Source organism: Lutzomyia longipalpis, chromosome 4 (genome assembly GCF_024334085.1).
Source record: "Lutzomyia longipalpis isolate SR_M1_2022 chromosome 4, ASM2433408v1".
Classification (NCBI taxonomy): domain Eukaryota; kingdom Metazoa; phylum Arthropoda; class Insecta; order Diptera; family Psychodidae; genus Lutzomyia; species Lutzomyia longipalpis.
Window position 1 is genome coordinate 12,105,832 of NC_074710.1, and position 17,664 is coordinate 12,123,495.

At 36.1% G+C, this 17,664-nt stretch overlaps 1 protein-coding gene across 2 annotated transcripts in view; it reads right to left on the bottom strand.

The window, feature by feature from the left end:
- Positions 1–409: 409 nt before the first annotated feature.
- LOC129796306 (lachesin-like) overlaps positions 410–17,664 on the bottom strand; it is a 28,709-nt gene continuing 11,454 nt past the window's right edge. Inside the window, exons 2-10 of one of the 2 annotated variants that reach the window (XM_055838118.1) lie at positions 10,752–10,901; positions 8,266–8,502; positions 8,005–8,126; positions 7,245–7,395; positions 6,870–7,171; positions 6,672–6,800; positions 5,249–5,573; positions 3,435–3,559; positions 410–3,371 (exon numbers count right to left, since the gene is read on the bottom strand). In XM_055838118.1, coding sequence (XP_055694093.1) covers positions 3,360–3,371; positions 3,435–3,559; positions 5,249–5,573; positions 6,672–6,800; positions 6,870–7,171; positions 7,245–7,395; positions 8,005–8,126; positions 8,266–8,502; positions 10,752–10,901 — 1,553 coding nt within the window. In that variant the 3' untranslated portion in view covers positions 410–3,359. Of the gene's footprint in view, positions 3,560–5,248; positions 5,574–6,671; positions 6,801–6,869; positions 7,172–7,244; positions 7,396–8,004; positions 8,127–8,265; positions 8,503–10,751; positions 10,902–17,664 lie in introns of both variants that reach the window. The other variant, XM_055838117.1, reaches the window with a different exon arrangement.

A 17,664-nucleotide genomic window follows, 5' to 3' on the forward strand; every position in this document is an offset into this window, starting at 1 on the left:
GTTTTCCTGGAAACAAAAATCATCAACTGATTAAAAAAAACTGTGAAGTTGAAATAAAGGAAAGGAAAAGATTTTTAACAAAATCGGTGCCAATATTAAAAAAAAATAGTTTATCAAAAGAAAATTCGGAATTCGGTTATAATTTTTTAAAGGTTTAAAAAAAATGATAAAAGTGAGAAAATAAGACTTAAGAATACAAATAAAAGTTTTAATATAAAATAACCAAAATAGCATTAGTAATTGTTAAATTAACCCTTACAGGATCTGATATTTCTAATCTCAAACCTAGACCTAAATTTTCTCTCAAAGAAAATGTTTTTCTAGATTTTTTTAAATCTAAAAACGGTTATTTTAATCGTAATTTCTATCAATACAGAAAAATGATCTCGAAATGGATAAAGGTGAGCTATTCACGATAATCCTTTTTTTTATTTATTCTATATATGTGATCACATATATTACAATGATTTCAGAAGGTACATTACATTTATTTACATTTATAGACTTTCAATAACACATCTCATTTTTTAATATACTTTTTTAAAGGGATAATAATCTCCATTATATTTCTTTCTATATATGAGTTATATTTAATTACGTCTCTTTTTTAATGTATTTTTTCCTTGATTAAAATTTATTTCATCACGCACACACTTTTCCCACTGCGACGCAAACCACCCTCATGCTTTATCACACATACTCGCAAAATCTCATCTCAATCTATATTAGTTGGTATTCCACATGTGAAATACCAACTACTCTATTTCTCTTTAAACAAAAGAATAAATATTTTCTTCATTGTAAATATGAATGTAGCAAAGTTTTTCTCACAAAAAGATGTCATTTTTTTTTACCTTTATGCGGCTAGATTCTGATATGTGATTCATCTTTTCATTTAGTATCGATTTTGCATACAAAATTTTCCCACAAACTGTGGGAAGATTGTATAGAAAAGTTAGATTTTACATCAGAATTTAGCCATTGAACATTTTCTTTATTGAATTCCATTTAATCATTTTGTTTTCTTACATTTATATATTGATCCATCACAATTATTATTTTATGGTTGAAATGGCCTTACCTGGCGATCATGGTTTCTACTTTCAATTCAACTAAAGGATTTATTTTAGTGTAATTCTGTTTTTAAAAAAATGGCTTCTGTGGCGTCCTTTGTGTTTTAACTGTCAATCGCATTTATCTAACGCGACAGAACAATTATACGTTCAGCGTACGTGTCCTTGAATATAATCTGACACATCTTGTTTTGACACTGACGTTTCTTCCCTTCAAATTTCGTAATCTTTTACAGTAAGTGACAGTGTTTGACAGACTTAAAACTGAAGCCGTAATACCTTTTTTTTGTAAAATCTCAAATCAAACCCTGATCGCCAGATTTGGTCAGGGGAGGGACATCTATAAGTGATTGGATTGAAAGTTTTGAAATGTGAAAATTAAGTCAAAATAATAATAGTTGCTATAACAGCTTCACAACATATTTTTTATTATTTCTTTCACAAACGTTGAAGTCATCACAAATAGACATTTCTTTTGCCATAAACTGTCACTTTTTTGACATTCAGATGAACTGGTCACAATCAACATTGATTCCTTTGGGGGATATGTTTATTTCTGGTTATAATATTTATCTTTCTGAATTATCTTTCATCATTTTTTTATTCTATTAGTGGTTTTATTTCTCGTATCCAGTTGTGATGTTTCCTATTTTCTTTTTTTAGCTTTAACTTCTTTATTTTTTACTTTTATTTCTTAATTTTTCACTTCTCTTTAGTTTTGCACAATTTGTAAATTATGATGATGACGTTTCCATTATCTGTCGGCTTTGTAATCACTTCATTTATTCGAAATCATTGGTTAGATTTTCCTCCATGTTTGTTTTTTTGCATCGCTATTGGATTTTTCTAGATTTTGTTTATGCTTATCCTGCATATGGATTCAGCGAGAGAGAAATTCTCATCGCAAATGAGGTCATTTTTAGTAGAGATTTTTTTTTATTTAATCATTTTTTGTTATATTCAGTTGGCACAAAATGACCATAAGGAGACCATTTTTTTTAATTATGGATCCATAATGTAAATTTTTCTTTCAACTGTCTGTCAGTTGCGTGCTGTGCTTACAGCTTTTTTTTTTAAAAGATTTTTTTGTGTTGAAAATGATACTATTGATTTACTTCAAATAGATTTTTCTATGACTGATAAAATATTTCTTTTAAAAAATGCGTTTGTGAGCTGTATATTATCGGGATTTCTTTTTTAAAAATGGCTTTTGGGATGGTTTTAATTTTTAAAATGTCAAACATATAGAAATAGATGGGATTTTTCTTTTATTAAAAGTAACTTATTTCGTTTTACTTTTACTTAATACTACGTACTTAACGTACTTAACTCCAATGTTGCCAAGATATTAGAAAAAAAAATGACAGTTTGCCGTCAAATCGGTGACTGAACTGTCATTCATTTTACTGTTTGTTTTGACATCACTGACAGTCTTTAAAATTCTTAGGGTCAAATGTAAAAAGCGCTGTTTCAGCGTAAGCCTTTCATTTTTGCTTTTTCATTTGTTCCCTAGAATATTTAACAAAATGGCCTTATGCTGTCATTGATTTTTATTTTGATTTCAAATCATGAGAAATGTCAAAAAATTAACTTATGACACTTACATTTTTAGTTTTATTTTTAAATATTTGAAATTTATTATTAAAGAATAATGGTCAATAAATGAAAAAAATTGGTAAATTTGCAAAATTCACCACCATAAAGTGGTTACAAAATTAAGGAACCTGTTTGTCATTTTTCTTTTTTTTTTCAATTGGGACAATAGAAATGGCCATTTTGTAAAAAAAAATCCTTAAGAAATTCACTGAAAGTAAATTAGTAAATACATAAATAATATGAGATAAAATATTGCACTGTATGAAGGAAAAATTACAACATACTTCATTACGTATTTACTCATTTACGCATCTTAAGTGAATGTCGAATGAACTCTTTTTTTTCATTATCGTCGATGTTGAAAATATTTTTTTTACAAAATATTTATTTTTTTTAAGAATACTTAATAAAAATTCGCATAACGACGTAATTTTGAATTAAATTTAGCATTCAAAATTAATGGTTATTTTTTTTTGGTGAGGAATTTTCCCTCCTGATTTTCCTTAATTTTTTTGTCAAAAAATCTCAATATCTCTGTGTACAAAAATGTATTTTTAAAAAAATATCGTCTTTATCTCTCGTATTTTTTTCCTAATTTTGAATTTTTAGTCGTAAAATTCCTAAAATATTCGTGAAAATTCTAATTTTAAGTCTTTCTTTTTGGGTTTAAATGTAATTTTCTAAGGGTTTTTAACGTGATACCTAATCACAAAAGAAGCGCTCAAATTAATCACATCACAACAGATTCTCAATGAGTATACTCACAAAGTAGAGGATGATCATGAGAAAGCTGTAGAAGGGTGAAAATTTATGGCCTCTACTGTGGTTGGAACCATCGACGTCAGCATTCTTGGAGATGGCAGGTTGAGCCGACAATTCCACCTCAACATCTGAAAATAATAGACAAAAAAATTTCGCGCAATCAGCGATGAGTTTTCCCCACAAAAAAGAGTTTTTCTCTCGTTTCTGTCCTTCCCAGTAAAACAAAAAAAAAACTGAATTTGATTGTTCCAGCCTTTCAAATTCAATTTTTTCCCAAATTTTCCCGCATGTTGAAGTTTTTATGTGGAGATACAAAAAAATCGTCCCTAAAAGGCAATCTGTCTGCTCTGCCCAAATCCGCAATTGACTACAATTCAACACCCAGCAAAATTAAACCTCATGTGGGGGTAAAATATATTAAATGACTGGGAGCCTCAGTTGCATCATAAAATAATGAAATTTATTGAATGAGAGGCATATGCATTGTTTGAATTAAAAATTTCCCCACCCAACATAAACTGTAACATACAAACCCCCATCCTTTTCATTTCACGCAATGTTTACTCTCGGAAGAGAACATTGCAAATGGTGGTCATGAAATATCAATAAATAATTCACTTAAATTACAAATTCTGTGGTAGACTTTCCTCCCTCCCTTCAATCCTCTGCAGTGGATTGACCTGACCATTTTGTCCAAATGTGAAAAGCTCCAACATAAAGCGGGTTAGTTTACGCAATCCTCCCGGGATGACCACAAAACTATCCATTTATAATTAAATCGTGTCACAGTTTTTATTTCAAAGGGTCATCCTATACAGATGAAAGTCAGTAGGTTAACTCTCAACCACACAGAAATATCGATTTTACAGAGCTTTTCCAGCCTCTAAAAATGCCTTCACCTGTATACGCGTTAAAATGGCGCCAAGTTAAATTTACTAACACTCTTTAATATAAACTTTGGTTAAAATAACAAAAGTAATCAGCGAAAAGGTACTCAAGCTTAGCTAAATATATCAGTTAATAAAATTGTTTTTTTTTTTATCTAAATTGACAAAATTTATTTAATTAAAAAGGACAAAACAAGCTCAATTAAATAGTCAAAAATACAAAAGTAAAAAAAAAAATATATTTTGGCGCTACGTCCCATATAGGAACAGGGCCGGCCGCCCTATATGATGTTGTTGTTCTCCTTGCGGAGAAGTAGTGGGAGGCCTTGCTAGATACTACCACGTGTGGGCCATTTTACAGATAGGAGTGTATCAATCTCCTGATCCAACCGGTCAACGTGATCTAATTGCACGTTGGCGGATGGGGCGCGTTGCCGGGTTCTGTATTCGAACCGGCGACCTTTGGATGCGCACTCAAGCGCTCTATCCACTGCACTCCAGGCCTTTGCGCAAAAAAGTCACCTCCAAGTATCAAAAAAAGTCACCTCGCGAAGACGTCAACCAAAAGTCACCGCCGCCGTCTGTTCAGAGCCAAAAGGTATATTAATAGAGTATCTTATCGCATACAAGAGGGAAAATATAATAAAAGATCCTGGGAAATTAAATGAGGGAAACTTTATAAGCAAAGTAAATAAGTAACTAGCTAATAAAATTAGTTGAACCTCCACTTTTCCAACATTCTCTGAGTAATTTGTAATTTGCAGATCTTTTATGAAATTCTACACAGGAAAAATATTCCTTCGTGTATTATCTAAAATTCCATGGCTAAACCTCTCATGGTATATAATTTCCTCTCATCCTCATGGAATTTCCGGGATGTGTTGCAAATGTGTAAAGGTTACATTCAAGAAATTTGAACACTGTACTCACCTTCCGCTCGTGTGGAGAAATGAAAGACGGTAGATAGTTCATTCCATCCAAATGAATTTCTCGCTTGCACCCTTGCTTCGTAGCTGGAGGCAGGTGTGAGATTTCTCAGCATAAAGGACATACGATGTCGTGGATTGAGTACATCATTAGGATACTGAAAGATCACGTACTGATCAGCTACATTGGATCCACGGCCAATCTTATTGTGTGTCCTCTCGATTAGCGACACAACGTTCCAGTGTTCAGTGGGAGGCGTCTCTAGTTGATCAAATTGCCTAGAGTTGGATGAATAGGGCTGATTTCGTCGCAATAGCTTATTGGTGCTCTGTAAATGTCCACGAAAGAAAAAGGATAATGTGTTGATAAGCTGCAAATCCAACCAATTTCACTGTTCAATCGTTAATTATCCTGATTTATGGCTTATTATCCTGATCGAATGTCTAATTTTCCTGATCAAAATGGCAGATTTTTCTGACGACAAAATGGAACATTCCTCTTCGAATTGGAACATATTTCTGACCAAAACGGAATATTCTTCGGATCAAAAATAGAATTTTCTGATCAAAAGATGGGTCGCGTCAATATTGCTCAATTCCTGATCAATACGATTCATCTGATTGACTCAATCTATATTAGCAATTGATTGGCTCAATCATTTGATTTCTGGATACTCAGAACTGATTTTAAAATCTAAAAACAATACATAATTAGTAAAATTTTCCGCAGACTGAATAAATTAAAAATACATGAGCAGAAAAACATTATTAAAATGTTCATCAATTTTATTAAATATGGTACGTAAATACATTACATACATATGTATGTTCAACTGTTTACTCCAAATAAATCAAATGTTGAACGAAAAAAAACTAACATAATTCATTGCATACATTGAGAAATTTTCTTTTGATAGCTCATTTGAAGAAAACTTATGGAGAAAAAAAATGTAGGAAAGCTTATTTCATTTTAATGCTATTATTGGAAAAACATCCATTTTGAATTATTCCTTATTTGCGCGCACCCTCTTAAGGGACAATTTGAAATTAAATAGAGACATTTCTGCATTCTCCACGATGGCAATTGCATTGGAAAATTAAATTATGGACAAACTCCCGTGAACGTACATTGTTCTCACATTATTCAGGACATTGGCTAATCCGACATTGTCTCACCGAGATCTCATTTATATTGTTCTACGTCGCACGATGAGCTTCCTTGGGAAATTCAATTTATCTCATCGACTTGTCGCTTTCGCATTCAATTTGCAAAAGGAAATTTCATTCAGGACATTTTATATACACAATCGCTCCATTCAATTTACTTTTTCTACACTTTTTTTTTAAATTTACTTCTACTGCGAAGCTTTTGTAATAATTTGACTAAATAGAGCAGAAGAGAGACACAATTTCCAATCAAAACTTACCAATTCATCATCAATAGTTCCCTTATTTGTGTAGTGTTGATGGTAGAAGAGACGATATTCAAAGATGAATGCATAGCTAACCGTGGTCCATGAGATGTTGTAGTGCTCTCGACTTGGACCCAGAGTTGGCTACAAAAAAAGGACGCTGTGCAATTAAGATGGCGGAAAGGGCGGGAAATTTGAATTTTTGAAACTAACCGAATCAAACACAGACATTACGGGAACGCCAGTTAGTGTCATACCCTTCCGCTCCTTTCCTAACTTATTGGCAGCCTGGCAGGTGTAGTTGCCAAAATCAAAAAATGAAACATTACGAATCATCATGGTGTAGCGATTTCCGCGATTCTGCTGCGAATGACGTTCAGTGGTAGCAAGTTGCGTTGTATCCATGAACCAGTGTATTATTGGCGGTGGTTCAGCGTGAACAATACACACGAGGTGTGCCTCAAATCCTACCCCTGTGTGAACAATTGGGCGTTCAACTTCAATTTCGGGTGGATCTGAAATTTTTTTTTAGCAAAATGTATCAGGAATGGCCGAATATAGGGCAACAATTTACTATTTTTCCCTTACATATCACATACACCTCGATATCTCGCGTATCAGGTTGCCCAACACGATTATCTGCTGTGCATTTGTACGTCCCAATAGAACTTCGATCAGCATGGGGAATCTCTAAAATGTCCTGTATAATCTCATTTTCTCCATTATGCATGACATTGTTCTTGAAATTCAAAAAAAAAAAAACAATTATTGACATCTGTCAATTTTGATTTAAACAAATTCGAGTTTGACATCAAACACATTTGACAGATATTTGACATTAATTACATTGATTTCTTAACGTGAGAAACAATAATAGGGGAGGGCGGGGCTAATAAAGTCACTTAAGGGTTTGGAAAAAGCCGAAAATATCATATTTCCTAGCTAGATAGAACAAAATGATCTGAGAAAGAGTTGTAGGGCAAGAAATATCCTAAAGAATTGAGCTATTCATTTTGCTTTATCTGTTTGGGAAATATTATATTTTGAGCTTTTTCTAAACCCTTTAGTGACTTTTTTAACCCCGCTCTCCCCTACATAATAAAATTATCTAACAATTTAAAATCTTTATAGAAAACTACAATTTTCATTAAATGTTTCAAATCTGTTGTATGAGAGCATAACATCAATGGTAAATGTGGTAACTGTCAGGTAAGTTGTAAGAAATTTATAATTACAAATAAATTTTTAAAATGATTTAATTCAGATTTCAATATTTTAATTGACAATCAAATTACAATCAAATAGTATCTGCCAAAAAATTGACAAAAATTAAATTCACGTCACTCACCTTGCGTGACCAGGAGATTGTAGGTGGAGGATTCCCTTCACCATGGCATTCAAGGTGAATTGGAGAACCTTTGGCGACTTCTAATCTCACCGCCGGAGATAGAAACGTTATCTTCGGCGGAACTAAAAATGAATTATTAAACAAAATAATATATTTCCCAAAAAAAATTCAAAATTTTCAATAGGAACTAACCTAGCGGCTATATGGATCCGTAAGGAATCCAACAGCCGTAAAAGTTTAAAATGGAGAAGATGAACTAACCTAGCGCAACAAGAGTATGTACCACTTCACGGGGTGGCGTGGAGCTGAGTTGACAAATATATTTTCCAGTATCTGACGTCCTAACTTGCTTTATTTCGAGATTAATACTATTATCCTTCATATCTCGACTTTGTGATTGTATTAGTTTTATCCGCGGATTCATGCTGACTTTTATGTGTCCTGCAGACAATACGGCATTATCCTTCTTCCATGCTAAAATGTATTCTCGGTGAAATTCTGCAAAAGGACGAAAAACTTCATTCAGGGATTGCGGGTAAATTGATGCGGAATGGTTATGACTTATGACGTGGTGAGTTTTTATCTGTCAACTGTCAAAAACCAATATTTGTCAAAATTTTGACATAAAGATCTGTCTATAAATTCAATTTTAACTGATTTTTCCTTTTCTTTGTAAAATAAAATAAAATATAAATTAATAAAATACTATAACACCGTTAAAATTTGCAGAAAATTTGTATTAATTTTTTTTTCTGATGGCTTTAGCAACTTTTAACATGCAAATAAGAACCAACATGTGAATTATTCATCCACATAATCCCAGAGAGATAATCCTATTTTTTATCTAAGGCAGTTTGTACTTGTTTATGGAAAATATTTTGAGCACACCAGAACTTTTTTTTACATAAAACACCCCCAACTACCCATGGTCCTAGGGCTATGGGATAATTTTTTTAAACACGAAATAAATTCTCCCCACCCATATGGAGGGATGTGTGGGGTTTTTCACATTTCTCATCCCCATGTGCCTATTTTCAGGCAAACTTTCGACCACCGCGTATTATTCACCTCACCCATTCATTCCTGCCACAATCAACACTATAATTTTACAACTCGAAAAGTTTTGAGTGCACCGCGTGAATGGTTTTAATTGCTATGAGAGTATTTTGCTGAAAAAGTCATTAAAACATGGGAGAGGTTGAATTTGGGAGGATATGACCATGTGGGGCAGTTAAAAATATTTAGGAGTGTTAGGTTTATCTAGGAAGGGAAGGAGAGGGGATCTAGGTGTGTAAATGTACATATATAAATGAATCCTATGTATGTGGTACACCCCAGGCTGTGTAGCAATTTAACCAAAGTGATTCCTCATACATGCAATTTGCAGCCCCAATTGAATGTATCGATGGTGCAATTTGCATTGAGAACGCCCCATTTGATGAGGCTATTTAGGCATGCAGACACCACTTTAAATTCTATACTAAACGTGTGGGAACATCATCCCTCAATTTCCCATCCACCTTGTCCCATCGTCAGAATTGTTTTGATGTTGGAAAACTTCAGAACACATCATCAATTTAGCATTCACAGAGAACCTCATCATGGTGCACGGTAAAAGCAAAAACAATTTACTGCACCCTAAAAAAAAAGCATGCTAATCGACGTTATTTTGCTGCGAAATTACTTTCGTTGTTTATGTTAGTTGATAAAATATTTGGGATTCATTAAAATTGTTAGTAAACCCGATAAAGCTCGCAAAAGCCAAAAATCAAATTTTGGTTTAGCTTATAAAACACTAAAATATTTGACGAAATTAATTGACACTGAAAAGTTTGCATATCATACGTGTAAAACTGCTTGGTTTAAATATTTACGACGAATTAAACATAAACTTTACTTTGCTTTACTTATATTTATGAAACAAAAAAATATGAGAATTAGTTTACTCTAAAAAATTTTATTGAAGAATTTAGGCTTCTATAAGGGATATTATCATGACAAATATATTACGGAATTTATACTTTTTTTCCTAATTAAGGATTAGCCGGGTAGGCTAAGCAAAACTTTGTTAAAAACTTTAGTCTTAAATCGGATTGAATATTATTTTGGACAAAAATTATCAAAATCAAATAAACATCCATTAGCTTTTTTATTTTATACAAAAATTAAATATTTTTTAAATTATGTATATAAAATTAACTGTAGAAATAAAATCTTTTCCATTTATAGACATTTTAGGGTGTTTATTGATTTCTTGTTTTTGCTCTTCATAAATGTTCTATCAACATTTAATTAATTAACTCTTAGTAAATGGAAATCAATTCAATTGAGATATTGCATACAACATTCTCTATAATATTGATTAACTCTCGGAGTTTCCTTTGGAAAGTATTGACTAAAGGCTTTCCTTTGTTGTACCCAAATAATTACATTGTACTGTAGTATTACAGAAACAAATACACTTTGTTGTGAAACTAACAAATCTTCTTTAAATATTTAACCCATAAAAATTCTCTTATATCCCTTTAAAAATTAAATATTATTTTTAAAGAATATTTCAAAGGATGATTACTAAAAAACATCATAAATTTTCACTTAAAATTGATTTCAGAAACAAACCACCGAAAAAGGAGAGATTAAGTTATAAGCCTAAACATGATAAACTGAAAATCATCCCTTATAAGCATCTCAGGAGAGCCCCAAAATTGACTAAAATTGACCAAAATTGACATAAAATCCAAACATACCTGAATGATTGAGCTTGCAAGGCAGTACGACGGTTGATCCGACAGGTATGCTGTATTCCTGACCAACAGTCACAAAATTCGGAATGTATTTATCATTTTCATCCGCATAATCTTCATTTGTAGATTCAAAGTCCGAAATCATGACGCAAACTGAAATGAAAGGCACAAGAATAAAAAAAAAAAGATTAAATTCAGGGAAAACGACAAGAAAAGGGTAAAAGAGGTCTCCAAAATTTACAAGGGGCGAAAAAAAGGAAACATGCCGTCCCATGCGCCCTTCGGGAGGGTAGAAAGGGCAACAATAATTAGGTAACTGATGTTGCCGCACAAGTTTTTGTGGAACCACCACCGGGACGGTGAGGGTGCGGGCCCAACATATGTTCAACACGAACACTCGACCCACCCTCAATTCATTTTGTTGACATCTGTTTCCCCCTTTTTCCGCCAGCAAATATTGATGTTTTTCGCATTTGTTCGATGCCAATTAGGGCACCGCAGGTTTCACTGTGAAGGGAGGTGGGTATTATTCGTACAACGCCAGGGCAAAAGAATCTGGGGTGACATAGCTTTTGGGGAGTTAATGAAGCGTAGGTGGAACCATTTCCATTAAACACTTTAATCGATTTTTCCCTTTTCCCCCAAAACAACCATTTATTGCCAAAAACTCAATGATCATTGTTCATGTTCAGACACCATCAAGTTCTTTTTTCTCTCTCTCCTCGTGTTCCTTCCGTTCCTGCCAATTCGTTTCGGAAGAACCCTCTGTGGCGGAGGAAGCACGGCAAGAGCATGGCCTCGTGGCCAAATGTTTGAAAATCAAAGAGCAACCCTGTGAATGAGCTGACTCACTGAAATGTGTTTATTTTGTGGGAAATACCAACCCCCAAACACACGACGGCTTCCACATCGAAGAGTAAATAGGTCTGTAATTGCGATGATTGGAATGTTGGCACATCAAAGGTATGAATCCATAATAAAAAAAAGAGTCAAGATGTCCTTTCAAAGAGTTAGAGAGTGTACAAACGGTACAAACATAGAACGAAGGTTTCGTGATTTTAATCATTTACTCTTTAAAAGGATCCCAATGATGCAACTTTATAGTTCAAAAGATCACTTTCTGTAAAACTGAAACGATATATTTACAATGAAATGCAAAAAAAAAAGATATAGAAGCTGTTCTTTGCTGTGCTTTAAAAGGAATCTATGCACATTTCTTCAATATCGTGTTCATAGCGATACATACCAATCAATTTTTTTATCTTGTAAAGGGTAAAAAAAAATATTTAAGAAGTGCCAAAGATATTTTAACTTTAGTTGGTAAAAATAGAAAGATATTTACTAGAAAACCACGCCCCCATTGTACCTCATTTTTGTCCTTAAAATGTCCTATTACAATGTGTCAATAATTCGATCAGAGTTTTTAATCTTCATTTTGATACAATAACAAAGTATTTCCGCGATATTTAAAGAGAGAAAATTCAGTAATATATTTAAAGAAAAACTTGTAGGAAAATCATGCAGGAAATTTTTTAAAATCCTTTTCGTTATTTTTTTTTTTCACTGTCTCATTTGATAGGAATTTAGTTTCTCAACTAAACCCCCTTCCCCATCTTCTATAGAAGATAATTCCAAGAAATTCTGTCTGTTTCCATCGCATTCATCTTTCTCCACATCCAAGTAAAACGCATTTAAAGAGAAATTCAAATAATTTTTATAGTACCTACTAAAAATTTTATCCGTCACTTTCACATCTCCCCTGCACCAATGAATGTTTTTTTTTTCTCTTTCTATTCCACAAGGGAGAGAATCTGTGAGATAATTAATGAAATAAATTAAAAATTTCTGCGTACCATGTCGCTCAAAGTGCTACAGGGCATGGGGGCGAAGAAGAAATTCAATTTTTTTTTTTTTTTTTTTTTTTTTAACGACCCATATGGCATACTTTATTTCCTATCCACATGTACATAGGGATATTTAATAAAACTCACACATAACAACACTTCAATACAGCACATAAGACAGTCCACCTTTGCTTCCTGCCATACAATTCACCTCCCAGAACACTACACTCTGGATCCAGCCTCCCATCTAGACGAGAGGTCAGTGGCATCACTTCTTTTGAGACGCTTGTAGATCTTCCGATCCAGCAGGGATTTCGCTAGTTTGTTGGGATGCTCGCAGATTTTCTTTTTGTACTTCTTGCACATTTTAGTGATCTCCTCCGGAATTGTCGCGACGCCAAGGTCTCTGTGGATAATTTCATTTCGAACGTACCACGGGGCGTGGGATATGCTTCTGAGAATTTTTGACTGGAAACGTTGGAGGACACTGAGGTTGGACTTGCTTGTGGATCCCCAGACCTGAACACCATACGTCCAGATCGGTTTAAGCACTGCCTTGTAGATGAGGAGCTTCGTTGAGGGGGACACTTTAGAGTGTCTCCCTAGGAGCCAGTATAACTTTGAGTGCATAATTTTCAGTTGTTTGGCTTTTGCTTGCACGTGCCGCCCCCACGTCAATTTCCTATCAAAGTGGATGCCAAGGTATTTCACGTTATCCTCCCTTGGAATCTGCTTCCCATTGAGACTCACAGCCGGACAATTTGATCTCCCAAGAGTGAAGGAAATGTGGGCCGATTTTCCCTCATTCACTTTTATCCGCCAGCGCTTCAGCCATTTCGCAACATCATCCAGATGCCCCTGGAGCTCACGCGATCCTGTGTTGGGATTCTTGTGGGTAGAGAGGATGGCAGTGTCGTCGACGAAGGTAGCTGTTGAGACATACCTCGAGGTGGGGACATCACAAGTGTAGATCATATACAACACCGGTCCCATCACACTCCCTTGAGGGACGCCGGCATTGATATTGCACAACTCGGACACCGCCGAGTTATGTTTGACTCTGAACCTCCTCTCCGACAGATAAGACTCGAAAAAATTGTAGTAATATTTCGGCACGTACATTCGGATCTTCTCCAACAGCCCTCCATGCCACACGCGGTCGAATGCCTGTGCCACGTCCAAAAACACTGCAGAGCAGTACATTTTTTTGTCCAGGGCAGACTGGACAATGTTGGCAATTCGATGGACCTGCTGGACTGTTGAGTGCGCCGCCCTACACCCGAACTGATGGTCCGGCATCACATGATCCCTGAGGTGGGGCATCAGCTTCCCCAAAATGACCCTCTCACAGACCTTGGACAGAATCGGAAGCAAACTTATGGGGCGGTAAGATGACACCAGGGTGTCATCTTTCCCTGGTTTCGGAATCATTTTGATAATCGACGTTTTCCATTGGGCAGGAAAATATCCAACTCGCAAGACAGCGTTAATGATGTATGTCAGTAATCGGATACAGACCTCCGGGAGCTCCCTTATCATCTTGCCCGATATTAGATCACATCCCGGTGCTTTTTTAATGTTTATCGCTTTGATAACCACTTCAACGTTCTTGGGCTTTATCTTCACCCTCTCCACCTCAACAGATAGACTGGAGGGAGAATTATCCCGGGCGGGAGGGTCCTCTGACTGGTCACCAGGATGCGGCTGAAACACAGAGGTCAGGTGCGATGAAAACAGCTGTGCCTTCTCATCATCTCTGCGGGCCCAACCCCCATCGTCTAATCTCAAAGGAGGCTGGGATATCTTGGGTTTCTTCGAGCCTCTCACCGCTTTCCAAAGAGAATGCATTCCACCGTCGGGCCGGGGTGATAAATTCATTAAAAAGCTTTCAAACTGCCCGTTCCTGTGAGCCTTCATAGCCCGTTGAATTCTTTTTGTGAGTCTATTTAATTCCGCCTTCGCATCCACAGATCTAACCTCTTGGTATCTTTTCCTTGCCTGTCTCTTTTCTCTAATGAGAACGTCAATTGAATCGGGAAAGTGAGCCGTTGGTGGTTTTGAATTTGAATTGGCTGGCGGTTTGGGAGTTGCTAACTTCGCCGCATCGATCATCATGTTCGTAAAACTTCCGACTGCCGTCTCTATCTCATCAGCTGTTTTCAAAGAGACATCCAGTGAGCACCCTCTCTCCAATATCTCTCTATATGTTGCCCACCTCGTGCGTGAGTTGGTGAGAATCTCAGGCCGAGGGACATCCAGCGGTCTTGTTGCGATTGTCAACAAAATTGGACTGTGGTCAGATGATAATTCGAAGCATGGCTCCACCTTCACACACGAATGATTGACATTTTTTGCCACGGCAAAATCGATGAGATCCGGGATTTTCCTAAGATCACTCGGCCAATAGGTGGGTTGTCCAGTTGAAAAGCACATCAATTTATCCCTATTGATCGTTTCCATCAATTGTCTCCCTTTAGGGTTTACGAGCCTCGACCCCCAGAAAGGGTGTTTTGCGTTGAAGTCACCCCCGGCCAAAAATCGCTCCCCTAGCGTCTTGAAGAATGCCGAAAAATCGTGAGATTTGACAGAGAATCTGGGTGGACAGTACACTGCAGACAAACATAAAGGTCCACATCCTGTGGAGACTTCAACACATGTAGCTTGGAGATGCTTGTGGCTGACTTTTCCTATTTCACAGTGCTTGAGGGTACGTTTCACCAATACAGCTGTGCCGCCGTGGGCTTTACCGTCCGGATGTTTAGTGTCGAGGGTAATATAATTTCTTATTGCAAAATAGTTTTTGGAGGAAAAGTGCGTTTCCGACACAAGAAGGACGTCTATATCATGGTCGGCAAGAAATTTTTGGACCTCCAGTTTATGTTGGGAGAGTCCATTCGCATTCCAAATTGCTATCTTTAGTTGACAAGACATTACTTGATAAGACGGGACATTAATTCCGAGAGACGGGCAATACTCTCTTCTAGGACACTCTGTTTCTTAATAATCTCTGACATGTTAGCCTGGAGGGCGCTTATATTTCCTTGCATCAAAATCATCAGCTGAACTATGTTTCCATCTCCGGTCATTTGCGCATTGTTTTGGGGCGGAGTGTCAGTGGCATTTACATTTCTCGTGACATCCGCGAAAGTACGACTGTCCCTTAAACTAGAGCCACTAGTATGGGCTATGGGCTCTGATTGCTGAGTCACCCTATTTCTACCCTCACGCCTCTGTCTTGGGGTCATCCGCTCTTTAAATTCCTTGTAAACTCTACATCCACGCCAACTGGCCGTGTGCTGCTCCCCACAATTGTTACATCGTCTCATGTTGAGGTCATTTTTGTCTTTAGTACATGATGATGTTGCATGTTTCTCGGAGCATATTGCGCATATCGCGGAAAGTTTGCATCGGTTTTTACAATGACCATATTCCTGACAGTTGTGACATCTAAGTGGTTGCTTTACTTTGTGGGGCTCTTCTACGCGAACAACCATATGCATGAATCTGGTAAGTTTATAGATAGGATGTGGCCCTTGTCCATGATCATGGGTCATCTCAAGGTCGAGCATGAATACACCTGTCTTTTCACCTGAGCGGTTTTTGACATTAGTGACATCACGAATAGCATATCCGAGATTTTCCAGCCCGGTTTTAATATCATCGGTTGAAATTCCCGCGTGCAATCCCTTAAGTGCAGCCCTCAGGGATCGTTCGCTCTTGAGTTGAAAAGTAAAATAGGGAATCTTGTCTTTAAGAAATTTAGCCTGGACTTTACGGTAGTCCGGTACGTCAAACAATTGAAGTTTTCCTTCGTGTCCATTTTTGAGAATCTTCACGTCAAATTGAGTAATTCCCATCTCGGAAATATATTGTGGCAAGGACGATACGGTTTCTAATCCCCTTACAAATAGGGGGGTAGGTTTCTCTTTGCGCGTTGTACTCTCTGTACGGGTCGTCTGATCATTTTGGGGATCCCCCAGTGCGTCATACCTGTTGCTAGTGGGCACAGGGCTCGAAGAATTTTCCGTAGTTTGGGGGAGTTGCTTGCTCTGCTTAGGGCTTCTCTTTCGCTTAACAGCCGCGACTTTTTTATAAATATCAGCTCCAGTTAAGGGTGTTGTGGGCATGAGATCTTTCATAGAGGCATCAGCCGAGGGCGTGAGGTCTTTCATGGGAGCATCAGGAACATATCCGGCAGTCAAGGAATCCGATGAAGTTCCTTCGCCGGCATTGAGGTTAGACATAATGGGAGCTGTCAAGACTACCTATATCGCTAGTCTGACACGTCACCCTGCCACACCCTTATGCGACGTGAAGATTTTTTAGCGATAACTTCCAAGGTATGCGCTACGGGAAAGTTAGCTCACTGGAATACCAGTACCCGCAGCACCCTGGATAAAATGAGATTAGCCAATTGGCTTCAAACAAGCAGGGATTTAGTAAATCTTAAAATAATTCAGAGAGTAATTTCTCAATGGATGCTGTCACTTGCCTGTCACAATGACGTATGAAGAAATTCAATTAATGCAGCAATTAAATGACTTTCCGGACAATTCTCTAGCATTTCGCTTTATTTCCATTTGGGGGGTGACATTTTGAATATTTCAGCACTTTATCTACTCATTATTTAATTTAGAGATTTTAAATTAAAGATGAGACAGAGGAAAAAATATCCACAACAAAATAAATATTTAAGGGGTTGTTTTCAATTTTTAATTAAATAAAAGTTCATTATGAATTCAAGAGTCAAAGGATTTTAAATTTAATTATAATTTTCAAACTTTTTGAATTTTTAAACTTGTTCAGAATTTCGGAAGTCATATATTACAGATTTTAGAGTTTTTTTTAGAACTTACTTAAGTCGTTTTAAAAAAATATCTTCATGGAAAAAATTTAGAAAATTTCATTTCAGCTTTTTTGTACCTCTATCAGTCCGAAATATGAACCGAAGAATAAAATGTAAACCTCCCTGATTTTTCTGTAGATGGAAACATACGCGAAAAAATCACATCTCCCCACATACTTTTTATGCTAACTGAATAATTCCATTTGTCACCAATTTATTCAGGAAC